The 17,308-nt window shown below is 44.9% G+C and overlaps 1 protein-coding gene across 1 annotated transcript in view; it reads left to right on the forward strand.

Annotated features, from left to right (window-relative positions):
• The first annotated feature begins 790 nt into the window (after positions 1-790).
• Positions 791-17,308, forward strand: part of atrip (ATR interacting protein) — a 49,118-nt gene continuing 32,600 nt past the window's right edge. Inside the window, exons 1-6 of the mRNA XM_056274821.1 lie at positions 791-1,049; positions 1,350-1,429; positions 1,543-1,713; positions 2,320-2,438; positions 2,554-2,711; positions 12,714-12,803. Coding sequence (XP_056130796.1) covers positions 791-1,049; positions 1,350-1,429; positions 1,543-1,713; positions 2,320-2,438; positions 2,554-2,711; positions 12,714-12,803 — 877 coding nt within the window. The remainder of the gene's footprint in view (positions 1,050-1,349; positions 1,430-1,542; positions 1,714-2,319; positions 2,439-2,553; positions 2,712-12,713; positions 12,804-17,308) is intronic.

Here is a 17,308-nt window from a genome sequence, read left to right on the forward strand (position 1 = left end):
GCTCCCACCTTGTTAGTTGGCTAAATTAATGGTAAACATCACAGTACGAAGACAGGAAGCAGCTTTGACCAGCCGGAAGTGAACTCCGCAGCGCCAGGTCAGGTAACTAGTCAGCGGCCTGAAGGCTGTTTTGAGCTGCCGGTTTGTAAAGTGTTAGCCGGTTAGTCGGGGGGCTAGCTTGACTGAAATGGGAAGAAACAAGCCGCTCGCTCGTCCGTAACTAGCGGTTTTAATGTGAATACTAGCGGAGTTCCTCTGCACCGATGCTATCAACTTATTAACTAACGGAGCAAACCTCAGGACCTTTCTGTCTACTCTGGCATATTTAGTTAACATGCGAACTTAAAACATTCATATGAACTTAGCGCGTCACTCTGGTGTAATGCTGCCACCAGAATAGCTTTCCCGTTACTGGGAAACACATCCAGCCTGGTAAGCTTAATGTTTCCTGCTGTCTATGTTCTCTGACCTGCAACATCCTCCTGCCATCGCCTGTCAACTCAGGACACGATCTGTAGTTCCAAGCAGCACATCAGTAAATATTAGATATTAGACTATTTGCTTTGAAGCAATGTGGATTCAGGATTTTCTATTTGTGTTTGAGAGTTCATCGTTCATCTTTTATCTTTCTTTGTCTTTGTTCAGCACAAGCAGATTGAAACTTTGGAAATACAGTTTTTTCATCAGTATTTGTTAAGACAGTGTTTGTGTAGTATGTAACACTAACTAACTACACTACCTTCTTCACCCGTCCGTCTGCCCTCCTCTTCCCAGGCCCCCCCTAGCCATCATGGACTGCCCCCCGACCAAGCGCCTCAAATTCCAGAACAAGGAAGCGGAAGCAGCTTTTGACGACCCCTTCGGAGACGAACAGGACTTTACCCAGGACGATCTTGCTGAGATAGACGTCATCGCCTCACAGGCTGTCAGTGAAGACACCAGCACCAGGTCCAAGCCAGCACCTGCCGGTACCACTTCCACCCCAGCATTTGGTGGCTCAGCTTTCATGGGACCAGGAGACCTAAACAAAGTGTTTCCATTGGACCAAGGTATAACCAATGAGAGCAAAAGGAACACTTCAGAGAGTGGCAGCAGAAATGTTCTGCATCAGTCCCGCTGGTCAAGAACCAGTAGTGCTGTGGCAGTGTTCCCCTTGATTAATTTTCAGGTCAGGTGGTAGGCTCCCCAAGTGCCTTCATGCAGGTGCTATGGGGAATGGATTTGTTTTTTGTTTTTTTGCTTTCCATTTCCCTTGGCAGGGTGGTAGGTAGGGGAAACACTGGTGAAGTGCAATGCACCATATGTCACAAACAAATAGGTTTTATCTTTTTTATTTTGTTTTGTTCCAGTGGGTGGCCAGCAGTGGGGATCAAACAGAGACGACTACTACAGCCTGCTGGAGGCCCAGTGCACACAGCTCAAACTAAAGGTACTCAGAGATAACATGGTTGAGAAGATACTAACACAGTCACAAGGAATGTATGGAATCACTGTGTGTGTGTGTGTGTGTGTGTGTGTGTGTGTGTGTGTGTGTGTGTGTAGCTGAAGGAGGTGGAGAATGAGATGCTGGTGAAGAATGGAGAGGTGAGGATGCTGCGGGACTCTCTGAAAGGAGTCCAGCAGCAGGATGAGGAGCGGAGGCAGGCGGAGCTGCAGGTAGAGCAGCAGAGACAACAGGAGCAGAGCAAAAAAGAGAAGGAGCTCAAAAGGAAGGTGAAGCTCACAGAACAGCTGCCATTCTCTTTCCATTTGTAGAGAAAACCTTTACTGGCATGACCGCCGATAAACCGCTTACTGGGATTTCTGTTTCCTGTTCTGACAAGTTCACATTCAGCCCTGTGCAGACAGACTGTAACTATTTAGTCATTTCCTAAAAACAGTTAAGCATCATTCTACGTTGACTTCTTTCACAATAAGGTCAGCTGAAATCCCTTCAGGAGAGCACTGCTGAACTAGACCAGTGTCTGCAAGGCACCGTTTTTCACAGTGGTATCATGTTTACAAGCCTTATAATACTCTTAAAAAACTATATTACTGCCTTTCTCCACAAGAGGAGACCATTGACCTGTCTTATTTTCAGTCAATAGTGATTAAAAACTGCCGATACCACCTCCACTATCATTCTTTGGGACTTATATGTGGTGCTGCTGAAAAATCAGTTGAAAGACTGGCGGCAGCCATTTGAATTACTGCTGTAGGGAATTTTTAGGCCAACAGATGGATTACAGACAAAGTGAAATTGTGAGAGTGGGAGCTGTCATGAGAGGATGTGTGTTTGTGCCTCCTGCCTGTATCAACATGTCTGTTCTGTGTTTGCAGGTCCAGTCTCTGCAATCTGAGCTCCATTTTAAAGAGGCTGAGATAAATGAGATGAGGACCAAACTCCACAGCTCCGAGAAAAGCAACAAGACTCCAGTCACTTCTGTGCTTAGAAACAGGTGGAATGATACCACTGCTACTACTACTACTACAACAAGAACTACTATTACATTAGAAGAATATGATTGGTTCGTCTCCTCAGCTATAATCCAATTGGCTGTTCTCTTTCCTCAGTCCCAGACTGCTGAGCTCTGTTGGCCAGTCGCATCATGGAAGGGGAGGCAGTTCTTCTACGACAGGAGGTGGTTTTGTAACCAAGGAGACGTTTAGTGCTCACCTCTCCTCCGGAACCTTGCCGGTGAAACCATCTGGCTCAGCCCAGCTCAGAGATGGTGAGTTCTAAACTAGGATGGTGAATAAGCCTCTATATCAATCTGATGTGCAGCACACCAGATCAAACTATTTGGTTCTACATTGATGTAATCTATGAGGTTGGGTCATTGGGGTTCTTGACTGGTCCTTGTAAAGTTCAGGTTAATTTAATAGCCAATTATGTTTGTACATAATAGGAATTGGTCTTGGTTGGATGTCAACATGTAGACACAAGGACATGAAAACAACCTTTTTAAAGGGTGGTTGGTATGTTTTCACGAATGGGTAAGAAATATATATAGTGGCACCAAACTACATTAATTACATGTTTATCGATAATTATCAGAATCAGAATACTTTATTCATCCCCGAGGGGAAATTGGGTTCTATTATCATTAGTCTAACCCTTTAGTCGACTGGTTAACGTAGTTGCTTGTGGTGCGGGAGACACAGGTTCGCGTCCCAGCTGTGGCAGTTCCCGGGCTGCCCCTCTGAATTCGCGACATGGGTTAACCAGTTAACCAATCGACTAAAGGGCCCGATTAAAGGCCGGTTAACGTTGTTGCCCATGGTGCGGGAGATCCGGGTTTGCGTCCTGGCTGCGGCGGTTCCCAGGCTGCAACCCGAATTCGCTACATTGGTTCAGGACACACCTCTTCAGACTTCATCTGTGATTTATGTGCTTTATGATGTTTGTTTTTCTTGCCCTTTTGTGTGTGTTTAAGTGGGAGAGTACTGCTGGCGTCGTGTGTGGCTGCTGCTTCATCCTCTCGTAGCCCCCCTTCCCATGCACCTTTCCATCCACCTTCCCATCCACCCTGTATGTCTGTGTTATGTTAATCTGTTGTCTTGTTTCACTCCGTTTATTGTAAAGCCACTTTGAGTGTTAGAAAAGCACTATATGTTTGATTTATCATTATTATTATTATTAAAGACACTCACGCTTTAGTAAGAAAAAACTAAAAACTAACAAGATATCAAGAAAAACGGAAACAAATAGAAATAAACGATAAAATAAGAAATAGAAATAAGAACAAAATATAAACAAGCATGGTGCACATAACACCCTATCTATACTGCACTGCCGTAGCACAAGACAAACAGCACGAACAAAACCCGACAGGGTAAAACAAGTGGAAGGGCCAGTCTGATGACCATTAACTCCGAGTGTCTGACACTGAGGGAGGAGTTGTAAATTTTTTTGAGGGGGGGGGATTTTCCCCCTTTTTTCACCCCAATTGTATCCGGCCAATTACCCCACTTTTCTGGCTGTCCCGGTTGCTGCCCCACCCCCTCTACTGATCCCTGGAGGGCTGCAGACTGTGGCATCACCAGCCACTTCTTTTCACCTGACAGTGAGGAGTTTCACCAGGGGGACGTAGCGCATGGGAGGATCACACTATTCCCCCCCAGTTCCCCCTCCCCCTGAACAGGCACCCCGACCAATCAGAGGAGGCTGTAGTGCAGCAACTAGGACACATGCTGACAGAATCCGTCTGACGAAGCTGGAGAAGACTTTGTGGTGGGGACTATAGTGAACTACGACAGTTTCTTAATTGTCGGTGATTTTAATATCCGTGTCTGTTGTGAATCCAGACCTCTGGTCAAAGACTTTTTGAATCTTATTGACTCTTTTAATCTCACTCAATTGGTGACTGGCCCGACGCATGAGAAGGGTCACACAATGGACCTTGTGTTGGCCTTTGGTTTAAGTGTATGCATCACTGAAATATGCGATACATGTATATCGGACCATTTGCCTGTGTTATTTGCTGTGATGCTGCCTTGCTCTCAGGTTAAATCGCGTACCCCGGCACACTCCCTGCGCACAATTAACCCTTTGACGGCATCTCAGTGTTCTGTTGCTTTTAAAGATTCTATGCTTCACACCCTGGACGACTCTTGTAATCTCAGTGCTGAACACATTACCACTCTTTTTTAAAAAAAATTTTAATTCTCATTTTTCCTTTTTTTTTTTTTCCCAATTTAGTGGCCAGTCGATCACTATTTTAGTTCAAACACCCACCCTCGTACTACATGCGTTCGCCAACTGTGTCTCTCTGGCCGGCAGTCTCGAAGGAGATGCCCCCCCCCTTTCGTGACACGGTGAATCCAGGCCGAACCACTGCTTTTTCCGACACACTCAGAGACGCATTCATGTGACGAACACAAGCCGACTCCGCCCCCCTCCCGAAGACAGCATTGCCTATTATTGCTGCTTCATCGAGTCCAGCCATAGTCGGATGTGATGAAACCGGGGCGCGAACCCCGGTCCCCAGTGGGCAACTGCATCGACACAAAGCCGATGCTTAAACCGTACCACTCTTTTTAACTCTACCTGCACTGACATACTGGACTTGGTTGCTCCTGTTGCAACCAAACGCCCTAAACCAGTAACAGAGCCATAGTTCAATGACACCACCCGCATTCTTAGACGCATATGTAGATGCGCTGAGAGAAAGTGGAAGAAAGACAAACTTCATGTCTGCTTAGGAATTCTAGGAGACTGCTTATCAGAGTACCAGAGAGCCGTTAAATCTGCAAAAACACAGTTTCTATCAAACTGTGTGTCCAACAATTGTCATAGGCCTCAGGTTCTTTTTAATACTATTAACTCTCTTATAAATCCATGTGATTCTCCTTGCATTGTGCCAACACCCACATTCTGTGAAGAATTTCTTAAAGTTTTTACAGATAAGATCTCCGCTATTAGGGCCTCACTATCTTCCTTGGCCTCAGATCCTGATGTTTATTCTATGTGCTCAGCTGTCTTAGAGCAGTTTGAGCCTGTGTCCCTTTCCTTTATATCTGAGGTAGTTAACCATTTGAGGCCTTCACATTGCCCCCTTGACAGTATTCCACCCAGACTGTTAAAGGATGTTTTTACCACTGTTGGGTCTTGTATTGTAAATTTGATAAATACCTCTCTTCTCTCAGGCTGTGTTCCTGCTGCTTTCAAACATGCTGTAGTACAGCCCCTCATCAAAAACAGCAATCTTGATCCCTCTGTTCTATCTAATTTTAGGCCAATTTCTAAGCTGCCTTTTCTTTAAAAAGTCTTAGAGAAAGCAGTTTATGTACAATTACAAACACACCTAGAAATTAATGGCATTTGTGAAAATTTCCAGTCTGGTTTCAAATCACGTCACAGCACTGAAACAGCCCTTTTAAGAGTTTTAAATGATCTTCTTTTAACTGTGGACTCTGGGAATTCAGCTCTTCTGGTGCTTTTGGACCTGACTGCTGCCTTCGACACGGTTGACCATAATATTCTTTTATCACGTCTTGAGCTGTGTGTAGGCATTAAAGGTACTGCCCTAGAATGGTTCAAGTCTTACCTGTCAAATAGAAGCTTTTCTGTCCATATAGACCAATTCTCTTCAGCTGCAGCCCCACTTAACTGTGGGGTCCTACAAAGCTCCATTTTGGGCCCCATTCTCTTCTCATTGTATATGCGGCCCTTGGGGTCCATTTTTAAAAAAAACAATATGCCTTTTCATTGTTTTGCTGATGATTTGCAACTCTATCTGCCTATAAAAACAAACGGCAGAGATTCTCTACAGGCTTTGCTGAGTTGTTTAAAGGATGTCAAAACATGGATGGAATTAAATTTCCTGAAACTAAATCAAAATCAGACTGAAATTATTGTATATGGACAAGCTGATCTTCTGGATGGTTATGATAGTGCTCTTGGCCCTTTAGCTTCCTACAGTCACTCTTCTGTTAGGAATCTTGGTGTGATGTTTGACAGCTCTTTTAACTTTGATAAACAAATAAGCTCAGTAGTCAAAACAAGTTTTTTTCAATTACGACTTCTCGGAAAAGTAAAGGCCTATGTCCCTCCAAATGATCTTGAAAGGGTAGTTCATGCTTTTTTTACCTCTCGTTTGGATTATTGTAATTCATTGTATGTTGGTTTAGCTCAGTCATCGCTTCGTCGCCTGCAGCTTGTACAAAATGCAGCTGCTCGCCTTCTGACAGGAAAGAAACGATGTGATCACATAACACCAGTACTGGCCTCCCTTCACTGGCTTCCTGTCTGTTTTAGGATCCAGTTTAAGATTTTATTACTTGTTTTCAAGTCTTTAAATGGGCTGGCACCATCTTATTTATCTGAGCTGATACATCATCATACACCAGTCTGAGCACTCAGGTCAACAAACCAAATACTCTTACATGTTCTGAGATCCAGGCTTCAGAATAGGGGTGACAGAGCCTCTACAGTGGCTGCTGCCCCTGGTCTCTGGAGCAACTTACCAGTACACATCAGATCTGCTCAGACCCTAGAGACTTTTAAATCTTGGTTAAAGACCTACCTCTTCTCGTTGGCATTCAATTCAAGTTGAGCTTGACACCATGATTTTATTATGGAAATATACTTTTATGTTTTATTGTTTACATTTTAATTCCTTTATTTTATTGTCTTTTTTACATATATTTTTATATTCATATGTGTCACTTATTTTATATTGTATTCTAAGCTTGTGCAGCACTTTGGTTCAACTGGTTGTTTTAAATGTGCTTTATAAATAAACTTGACTTGACATACCCACATCCGGCTTCCCACCAGCAGACACGGCCAATTGTGTCTGTAGGGATGCCTGACCAAGCCGGAGGTAACACGGGGATTCAAACCACCAATCCCCGTCTTGGAAGGCAATGGAATAGACCACTACGCTACCCGGACTCCAGGAGTTGTAATGTTTGATGGTCACAGGCAGGAATGACCTCCTGTGGTGCTCTGTAGTGCATTTCAGCAGAATGGGTCTATCACTAAAAGTACTCCTGTGCCTGACCAGCATGTCGTGGAGTGGGTGGGAGACATTGTCCGCGATGGCACATAATTAAAAATTCTAAAAAAAATTATACGTTTGGCCATGTGCGTGTGTGTGTGTGTGTCTGTGGCTAATCTCGCAAACTACTGACTCTATCAGCCTAATATCTTTTGTGCACAGCTATGACTGTATGGTGAAGAACTTTTCATGGTTGCGGTGATTGAAAACCTTCAAAAAATGTTTGTTTTTGGTATCGTTGCTCATTCACTCTCTAGCTCGCTCGACCAACGCTGCTCTCTGTCGCTACCTGAGCTAAGTCAACGGTGTGTGTGTGTGAGTCACATCTATGGTAGATTTGGATTCGGGAACGACATGATCAAAAGTTATCTAAATAATTTTTATAATCCAAAAAACTTGAAAAGGAACAACTTCCTCTAGGTTATCCAAAGGAGTTGAATCAAGTGCAACTGGACTTGGTATATATCCGTGAAGACGTTTCGCCTCTCATCCAAGAGGCTTCCTCAGTTCGTGCCTTTCTGACTAGACCAAGCTAGTCTGACTGGCTGGTGATGAGACTCAGAATTTATCCTCTAGGAGTTGTTGTCAGAGCTATAGATGTCCATGGCTCTTTGTGTCGCGATGTTTACCAATGCCCGTTGCTAACAGAGCCATAGATATGAGTGGCTCTTTTGTGTACCGATGTTTGGCAGCGCCCGTCACCATCGGAGCTATTGATTTGTATTTGTTTAGCAGCGACGGTCGTTGGGGGTGTTAGTTTGGACTTCATTGTTCAATGGTCATGAGAGTCGTTGGAGCCGTTATTGACCGACTGTTGTTCTTGGAGGCTAGGCTTCTTGAGTCTCCTGGGTAGAGATGAAAGGATGGCATTGTAAGTCGGAGATAGGTGGTGTCGCAGACCTCCTCCTCTGTTCAGGGATGGTTTTTCCAGTTTCACATAGGTTGCAGTCAAAACAGGACGTGTTGCATATTCTTGTCGCTTCCCGATCTGAGTCAGCTGTAGATGTGTTGCACATGTGCAAGCGTAAATGGTTTCCTCAGCTTTGTGATATTATGAACATAAAGACAGGGTTGGGGTCAGACCAACATGGTCCCATAGCAAACCTTTTCTTCTTGGAATGTGCCAGTTCATATTGGACTTGGTCACATTCATGCGAGGGTCCGCTTAGGAGGCTGCACATCCACAGACTGACAGGCAAAACGTTTTCATTAGGTAGATTTTTTAGCTTGAGTGCTGCATATTAAAACTCTTTTTCCCCCCATATTTCCTGTTCAATCAACCTGGGCGCTGTGCAAAAGTCTTATCATGCCTGAAAAACACTGGTTTTACTCTGTGTTGTGTGTGTGTGTGTGTCTGCTGCTAGTCTTTCATACTGCTGGGCCTGTCAGCCTGGTAATATGTGTGCACAGTTATGACTATATGATCAAGGAGCTCTCGATGTTGTGGTGATTCAAGACCTTTGAAAAACCTGTTCTAGATCACAACTGAGTGCTAACTCCTCAGCTGGTTTGTCGCCCAAGTTCGAGTACCGCAGAAGGAGAGAGAAGCCTGGTGGAGCTCTGCACTCTACTGAGTGGCCTCTTCTAGTTAGTATTGCACCTATAGGGGGCATAATGTACTAAAACATTAACATGGATGTATACAGCGGCTCAATATTTTCTCTGGTTTTTTGAAAGTTAGACCCCAGGAAGGATAGTCGCTGCTGAGGCAGTGATTAATGGGGATCTGAAATAAAGAATAAAAAATAAAGAGAGAGGGTGATTTTAAAAAAAGTGATTTTAAAATGCAAGCGGTGGTGGACAACTTTTTAGCTTGAACTTAGCATTGTGAAGTAAATGTTGATTACACAGTGTAATGGCTATAGAATAATGACACCATCTGCGTTTAGACTGGTTTACCCGGAAAACGATCTGGTTGTCTTTGTGACAGCAGCGCAAACAATAAAAACACTTGTAAATGCGAGAGGGGGGAAAGTTGAAAAGTTGTCTACAGCTGTCCAAAAGAATTGAATCAAGTGCAACTGGACTTGGTATATATCCGTGAACACGTTTCGCCTCTCATCCAAGAGGCTTCATCAATTCGTGTCTTTCTGACTAGACCAAGCTAGTCTGACTGGCTGGTGATGAAACTCAGATATTTATCCTCTTTGGAGTCGTTATCAGAGCTATTGATGTCCATGGCTCTTTGTGTTCCAAATGTTTAGCAACGCCCGTCGTTATCAGAAGTATTGATACGCGTGGCTCTTTTGTATTCCGATGTTTAGCCACGCTCGTCGTTATCAGATCTATTGATGTGCGTGGCTCTTTGTGATCCGATGTTTAGCAGCAACGGTTGTTGGGGGTGTTAGTTTCGACTTCGTTGGTGCTCCATTCAGTGGTCATGAGAGTCGTTGGAGCCGTTAGTGACCGACGGTTGTTCTTGGAGGCTAGGCTTCTTGAGTCTCCTGGGTAGAGATGAAAGGACGGCATTGTAAGTGGGAGATAGGTGGTGTCGCAGACCTCCTCCTCTGTTGAGGGATGGTTTTTCCAGTTTCACATAGATGGCTTCCTTCACCCCTTTCAAACCATCTATCTTCCCTGTCCAAAATGTGTATGTTGCTGTCCTCGAAGGAGTGTGTCTTCTCCTTTAGGTGTAGATAAACTGCTGAGTCTTGTCCTGAGGAGTTTGGCCTTCTGTGTTGGTCCATCTGTTTGTGTAGTGGTTGTTTGGTTTCTCCTATGTACAGGTCAGTGCAATCTTCATTGCATTGTACGGCATACACCAGATTGCTTTTCCGGGTGTGTGGTACACGGTCTTCAGGATGAACCAGTCTTTGTCGGAGTGTGTTGCTGGGTTTGAAGTATACCGGGATGCGGTGTTTGTTAAAAATTCTCCTGAGTTTCTCGGAGACCCCAGAAACATACGGGATGACTGTGCTATTCCTTCTGTTCCTTTTTACCTCATCGCTCACCTGGTTGGTCTTTCTGGAACGTGTTGCAGTTTTCACAAAGGTCCAACTGGGGTAGCCGCAGGTTTTTAAAGCTCCCCTTAGGTGTTTGTGTTCTTCCCGTTGGGCCTGAGTGCTGCTGGGCACATTGTCAGCTCTGTGTTGCAGAGTTCTGATGACGCCCAGTTTGTGTTCCAGCGGGTGGTGTGAGTCGAAAAGTAGATATTGGTCTGTGTGTGTAGGTTTCCTGTAAACCCCAATGTGGAGGCTCCCGTCTTCCCCAATGTGGACGTCACAGTCCAAGAAGGGCAAACTGTTGTTCTTTACGTCTTCCCTTGTGAACTTAATGTTCTTGTCCACTGAGTTGATGTGTTTGGTAAACGCTTGCACCTCTTGTGTTTGGATTTTTTTGACCCATGTGTCATCCACATATCTGAACCCGTGGCTCGAAGGTGTTCCTCTGAAGGAGTTCAGGGCCCTGTGTTCTACCTCTTCCATATATAAGTTGGCCACAATGGACGATACTGGTGAGCCCATTGCACAGCTGTGTTTCTGTCTGTAAAACTGGCCCCTGAACTGGAAATATGTAGTGTTCAGGCAAAGGTCCAGTAGTTGGCAAATCTGGTTTGGGCTGAGGTTGGTCCTACCGTGGAGGGTGTCGTCCCGTAGCAAATGTTGCCTCACAGTTTCCAAAGCCTCCATGGTTGGGATGCAGGTGAATAACGAGGTCATGTCGTAGGATACCATGGTTTCATCCGGTTCCAGTATTACGCCTTGGACCTTGTCCACGAAGTCAATGGAGTTTTGGATATGGTGAGGCGTTTTGCCCACTAAAGGGGTCAAGATGTTGGCTATATGTTTGGCAATGTTGTACGTGACCGAGTTTATGCTGCTGACGATGGGCCTGAGGGGGGTTTCATCTTTATGGATCTTAGGGAGTCCATATATGCATGGAATGTTATCTTGTGGGTAGAGACGGTGATATTGTATCCGATCAATGGTTCCTCCTTTCTGTAGTTTCTGTAGGTACTCTATTATTCTCCTCTTGTAACCACCAGTAGGATTGCGTCTCAGAGGTTCATAGGTGTCAGTGTCACTGAGTAATGACGTGATCTTGGCGTGGTAGTCTGTTGTGTTGAGGATAACCGTGCATCTCCCCTTATCTGCTGGAAGGATAGTGATGTTTTCATCCTTGCTCAGGGCTGTCACGGCTTTCCTTTCCTCCATGGTTAAGTTGGAAGGAGGGAGTTTCGCATTGGACAGAGCTGCTGATACCTTTAACCTGAGCTGTTCCGCCTCGGTTTCCTTTAGCTTGTTTTTCCTTATGGCTGATTCTGTGGATGTGATGAGGTCAACTAAAGGTAGTTGTTTGGGTGTCATGGCGAAGTTCAGTCCTTTGGCTAAGACCTCCTTCTCTGATTGGGTAAGTACCTTGTCCGACAGATTCTTGATCCATTTGTCCTGCGTTCCGTTTTGTGTGGGATGTTCTGTCTTTTGTCTCCAGGTAAGTATATCTGCTTGGCTAGTGTTGTTGGTTCGTCGCTGTAAGTTTTGAAACTTCCTTGTCTGCCTTTCTTTGGTTTTGTGGTGTTGAGATAGTTGGGCTTTCTTGGTGAAATCAGTGATCCTCTCCAGGACTGCACCAGGCAAGTGGGATGTTAGTTGCTGGAGTAGTTGGTCAGATTTCTCCTTCAGTCCTTCAATAGTGAAATGGACCTGTCTCACTCTTTCATTCAGGAGTTGATTCTGTGCCTTCTCTATGATTCTGTCTGCTCTATGTCCTTTCATTGTGGTACACAGGCGCAGGCTTGTGGGTATGAGCCTGTGTTGTCTGCATCTCAGATTGAATCGTAAGTGGTTTCTGTAGTCTGTAATCTTCCGAGCCATCCTTTCATATTCCCTCACCATTTTAAGGGTGTCAGACCCAAATTGTTCCGCAACATGTCTGTGAATGTTCTCATTCATCCAGGTCATGGTTATGCACTTGATTCAATTCTTTTGGATAACCATGACTTGGATAAATGAGAACATTCACAGACTCGTCTACAGCTGCTTTAAATGGTTGAATAGATACCAACTATACAGCCTGTAACTACACTGATCACTCTGCAGGTTACAAGGTCTCCAGGTGAGACACGGTAGTAGGATCACCTTGTCCCCCCTGAATATTACTAATATGTCAGTTCATATTCTCATACAGATAATACATCACCCACAGTCAACACTGCTGTCCTGTGTGTGTGTGTGTGTGTGTGTGTGTGTGTGTGTGTGTGTGTGTGTGTGTGTGCGCGCGCACATGTAGACGGAGTTGCCTCCAGCAGTAAACCCACAGACAGACAGGCAGTACTCCCAGACATCTTCCTGCCATTCGCCCAGCCTCGGGCCCACCTAGGTCTGTACTTTCCATTTCTTAACTTGTCTGTGTGCATGCTCAATATTCCAGGTAAGAAATTCACAGAAGGTTGAATCAGTTCATGTGGACACGGCATTTATTGACAGAAACTTTTCATCATCATGGAAGTGACCTCTTCAGTCTCACCTGACTGCAGGTACCCCACCCTTATAAACAATACAGTGGCATAACGACCCAAACCAATGACCATTTTCATATGTAAATAGGCGTGACCATTAACTAGAGTTACAATGGCAATGTGTACTATTCACAGAGGATCTTGACTCTCATCATCCACTGGACCACAAACTAGGAGTCATCAGGACGCCGGACCACCAAGCTGACAATGTCTCCACCAACACAGCAGTCGGGGAAGGGGAGAAATCCCACATTAAACAGGTCCTGGTTAAGTGTGGTTATCCTAACTGGGCTTTTGTCAAAGCCAGGAAGACCCCAAACAGTGCACCAGCCAATCGAAGAGAGGAGAAGGACAATGGCTGTCTAAGTGTAAACTGGTGGTGATTCTGTTTGTGGTGGGAGTGTTGGACAACCTGATTTTCAAAACACTGTGTCTCAGTTGCTTTCAAACCCCAAAACACACTGCACCAGAAGTTGGTGCACCCCAAGGATCAGGTCCCCGGCACAAACAGAGCAATATAGTGTAGCTGTTAAGTGCCAGGAGGGTTGCCGTGACTTGTACACTGGGGAAACTAAACAGACGCTGGCCAAGAGGATGACACAACACAGGAGAGCTAACACGCCAGACCAGGACTTCACAGTCTACACCATCTACCGACCAGGACTCCACAGTCTACACCAGGGGTCGGGAACCTTTTTGACTGGGAGAGCCATAAAAGCCAAATATTTCTAAATATATTTCATTGAGAGCCATATAGTATTTTTAACGTATAATAAATTAAATAGGTCTTACTTTTAATGCGACTTCTGGTGCTGCATGGTTTTGCTGATGGCCTTGTAGTCTGGTTCATACGTGGTGAGGTTGAGCTTCATGCAGGCGTTGAGGCTTCCATCAGTTAAACGTGAGCGTAGGTTGGTCTTAATGTTCCTCATATGCGAGAAAGACTGTTCACATGCATATGTAGAGCCAAACATGGTCAATACGGCAATACTCACACGCTGCATTGTGTGGTATGTCACAGGAAGCTCGTTCCAAGTTTTAAGAATCAGCTGGTCTTCAGGTTGAAGATTTTTAATTTCTGTCCACTTGTGTTCCCTCGCCAGCTCTGCTCGCTGTCGCGCAAGACTTTCCAACTCTCCATTAAGTGACTTGAACTTACTCATCCACATGTCTGATGCCTTCAGGTCAGCAACTTCCAGCTCAAAGTCTCCGATAGAGACCCCGGGGATGCATGTCAGGTCGATTTTGTCCACTGCACACTCATGTGGATGAGTGATGAACTTGAAAAGACCAGTGCGCGCACGAAATTCTCCAAAACGTGCTTTGAATGACTGCAGGAGATTGAACGTAAAGCCAGCTAGCTGCTGGAGATCCAGATGTTGAGTGGAGTCACTTGCTAAGCATGCATCTCTAAATTGTTGCAGTCTTTCAAAGTGCAGAAGACGACCTGTTTCAATGTCCCTGAGAAAGACTTCCAGCTTGCTTTCAAATGCAAACACTGCTTGTTGAAGGGATGAGATTGTATTTCCAATACCTTGCATTTTCACATTGAGCTGGTTCAGATGGCCAGTTATGTCCACGAGATAGTGAAACTGCAGGAGCCAGTCAGTGTTGTCTAGCTCAGGATGCTTGACGCCTTTCATTTCAAGAAAAGTCCGGATTTCACTCAGGCAAGCTGCAAAACGGCTGAGCACCTTCCCCCTTGACAACCAACGCACGTTGCTGTGTAAAAGCAGACCGGGATAATGATTCCCAACTTCTTCTAACAGAGCTTTAAACTGGCGATCATTTAAAGCTCGGGCAACAATAAAGTTGACTACTCGAATGACCAGCGACATCACCTCACCAAGCTCCTGGCCACACGTCTGAGCGCAAAGCGCCTCCTGGTGCAGGATGCAATGAAAACTTAGGATGGCTCTCTTTTCATGTTCACGGAGAAGCGCTACAAATCCTTTGTTCTTCCCCAACATACAGGGTGCACCATCAGTACAGACAGAAATAAGTTTATCCATCGGTAGTTTTTTTTCTTTAGCAAACTCCATGAAAGACGTGAATAAATCCTCTCCTCTTGTTGTCCCTTTCATTGGCAAAACAGCCAAGCTTTCCTCACGCAGTGTGTCACCTGCAGCATACCTGGCAATGATACTGCACTGAGATAGATGGCTAACGTCTGTTGACTCATCTAACGCGAGAGAAAAGTATGTCCCGGCGTTTATGTCCTTAATTTGTGTTTCCTCGACTTGATTTGCCATCATGATGCTACGATCGTGCACAGTTCTTGCTGACAGGGGCATGTCTTTTATTCGTTTGATTATCTTGTCTTTATTTGGGAAGTCATCAAACAGTTCATTGGCCACATCAAGCATGAATGTTTTGGCATACTCGCCATCTGTGAATGACTTTCCATTCCTTACTATTGCCAAAGCCCCCGCAAAGCTAGCGGAATTCCCGTCACCTTGCTTGGGCCACACACGTAGTTGCTGCTGACTCGTCTGCACTCTCCGCTGTAGCTCCTCGCATGCCCTTTTCCTGCTGTCCCCCGCTGGATATTTCGATGCAAATGAAGCATGGTGCGTATCGCAGTGCCGCTTTATATTTGACCGTTTCATCGATGCAATTTTATCATTGCATATTAGACACACCGCAGATCCTGCTCTCTCCACAAATGCAAATTCCTCTGTCCACGCAGCCTGGAACGCACGGTAATCATCGTCTTTTTTTCTTTTCGCCATCTTTTCCGTTACAAGGGTTGAAGCGGATAAACTAGTTGGCTATCTGATAAAATTGATTTCTTCACCTTTACAATGACCCGGACATGCTCGCGAGCCATTGGTTCCCGACCCGACCCACGGGTGACCCGTGACCCGTGAAATTTATCTTCAAAACTAATTTCTGTTTACTTTAAAATGACACAGTATTATTAAGAAATATCACAAGTATTTTAAAATCAGTTCCAAACTGATTTTTTTGAAAAAAAAAATAATTTTCAACTCAAAATTGTCTGGGAGCCATATGCCGTCACCGGAAGAGCCATATATGGCTCGCGAGCCATAGATTCCCGACCGCTGGTCTACACCATCTACAGACAAGGACTCACCAGTCTACACCATCTACAGACCAGGACTCCACAGTCTACACCATCTACAGACCAGGACTCCACAGTCTACACCACCTTACAGGCCAGTGGCCACTCTTTCAAGGATGAGGATGTGCACATCCTTGACAGGGAGGAATGCTGGTTTGAACGGGGAGTCAAAGAGGCCATCTATGTGAAGAGGGAACGACCATCCCTGAAACGGGGGTGGGGGGGGTCTAAGAATACATCTGTTACCATCTTACAGTGCTTTGATTGCAACTATTCCCCAATCCTCTGTGAACAGGTCAAATGGTCATCAAAACTCTAGTTAATGGTCACACCATATTTGCATATGAAACTGGTGGTTGGTTTGGGTCGTTATACCACTGTATTGTTTATAAGGGTGGGGACACCTGCAGTCAGTTGAGACTCAAGAGTTGAGACTGAAGAGGTCACTTATGCCCCTTTTCCACTACATGGTGCCAGCTCAACTCGACTCAATTTGACTTGACTCGACTCGACTCGCTTCTGTGTCGTTTTCCATCACCGTAACAGTGCCCTCCAGTGTTGCTGGATTTTCGGCTCTCCATTTTTTTCAATTTCAAAATGTACTTTTAAGATAATGCCGCTTCAGTATTTTAAAATGCCGGGTGATATCCCATGCGCGCATTGATGACGCAGTGATGCAAAATGACGCAGTGGCGCGTTTCTCCGACCAATCAATTAGAGGTCTGCATTGATTTTGGTACCCACTCCAGTTTTTTTGGAACTTCGACAAAGGCGGTACCAGAAAAGTGGTAAAAGAAGCTAGTCCGATGGCGGTGAGCTTTATGAGTTGTGTTCAGCAGAAAAGTGGTAACAGTTACCAAAATGCCGGTACTTCCCAGTAATGGAAAACAAAAAAGTCAAGTCGAGTTGAGCCGGGACCATGTAGTGGAAAAGGGGCATTAGATGAGTGATGAAACGTTTCTCTCAATAAACGTTGTGTCCAGATCAACTGATTCAACGTTCTTTGACTTGCTAACTGATTACCACCCCCTGCTGGTAGGAAATTATACATTGTTTCCTGCAGTACTGAAGGTATCACTAACATAGTGAATGGATCTTTTGGATTAAGAGTGGTTGAACACTACTGCACTGTCACTACAGGTGTCAGGAAGTTACTCTGAGACAGCCATCCTCAGGAACGTAACTTTGAAAACAATTTGTGTGGCACCACTGCAGGTTGGTAGTGAAAGACAAGGTCACAAACTACAATTTAATCCCAGTGAAACAAAGCAAGGAAAATTT

The sequence above is a fragment of the Lampris incognitus genome, chromosome 2 (assembly GCF_029633865.1).
Source record: "Lampris incognitus isolate fLamInc1 chromosome 2, fLamInc1.hap2, whole genome shotgun sequence".
NCBI classification, from domain to species: domain Eukaryota; kingdom Metazoa; phylum Chordata; class Actinopteri; order Lampriformes; family Lampridae; genus Lampris; species Lampris incognitus.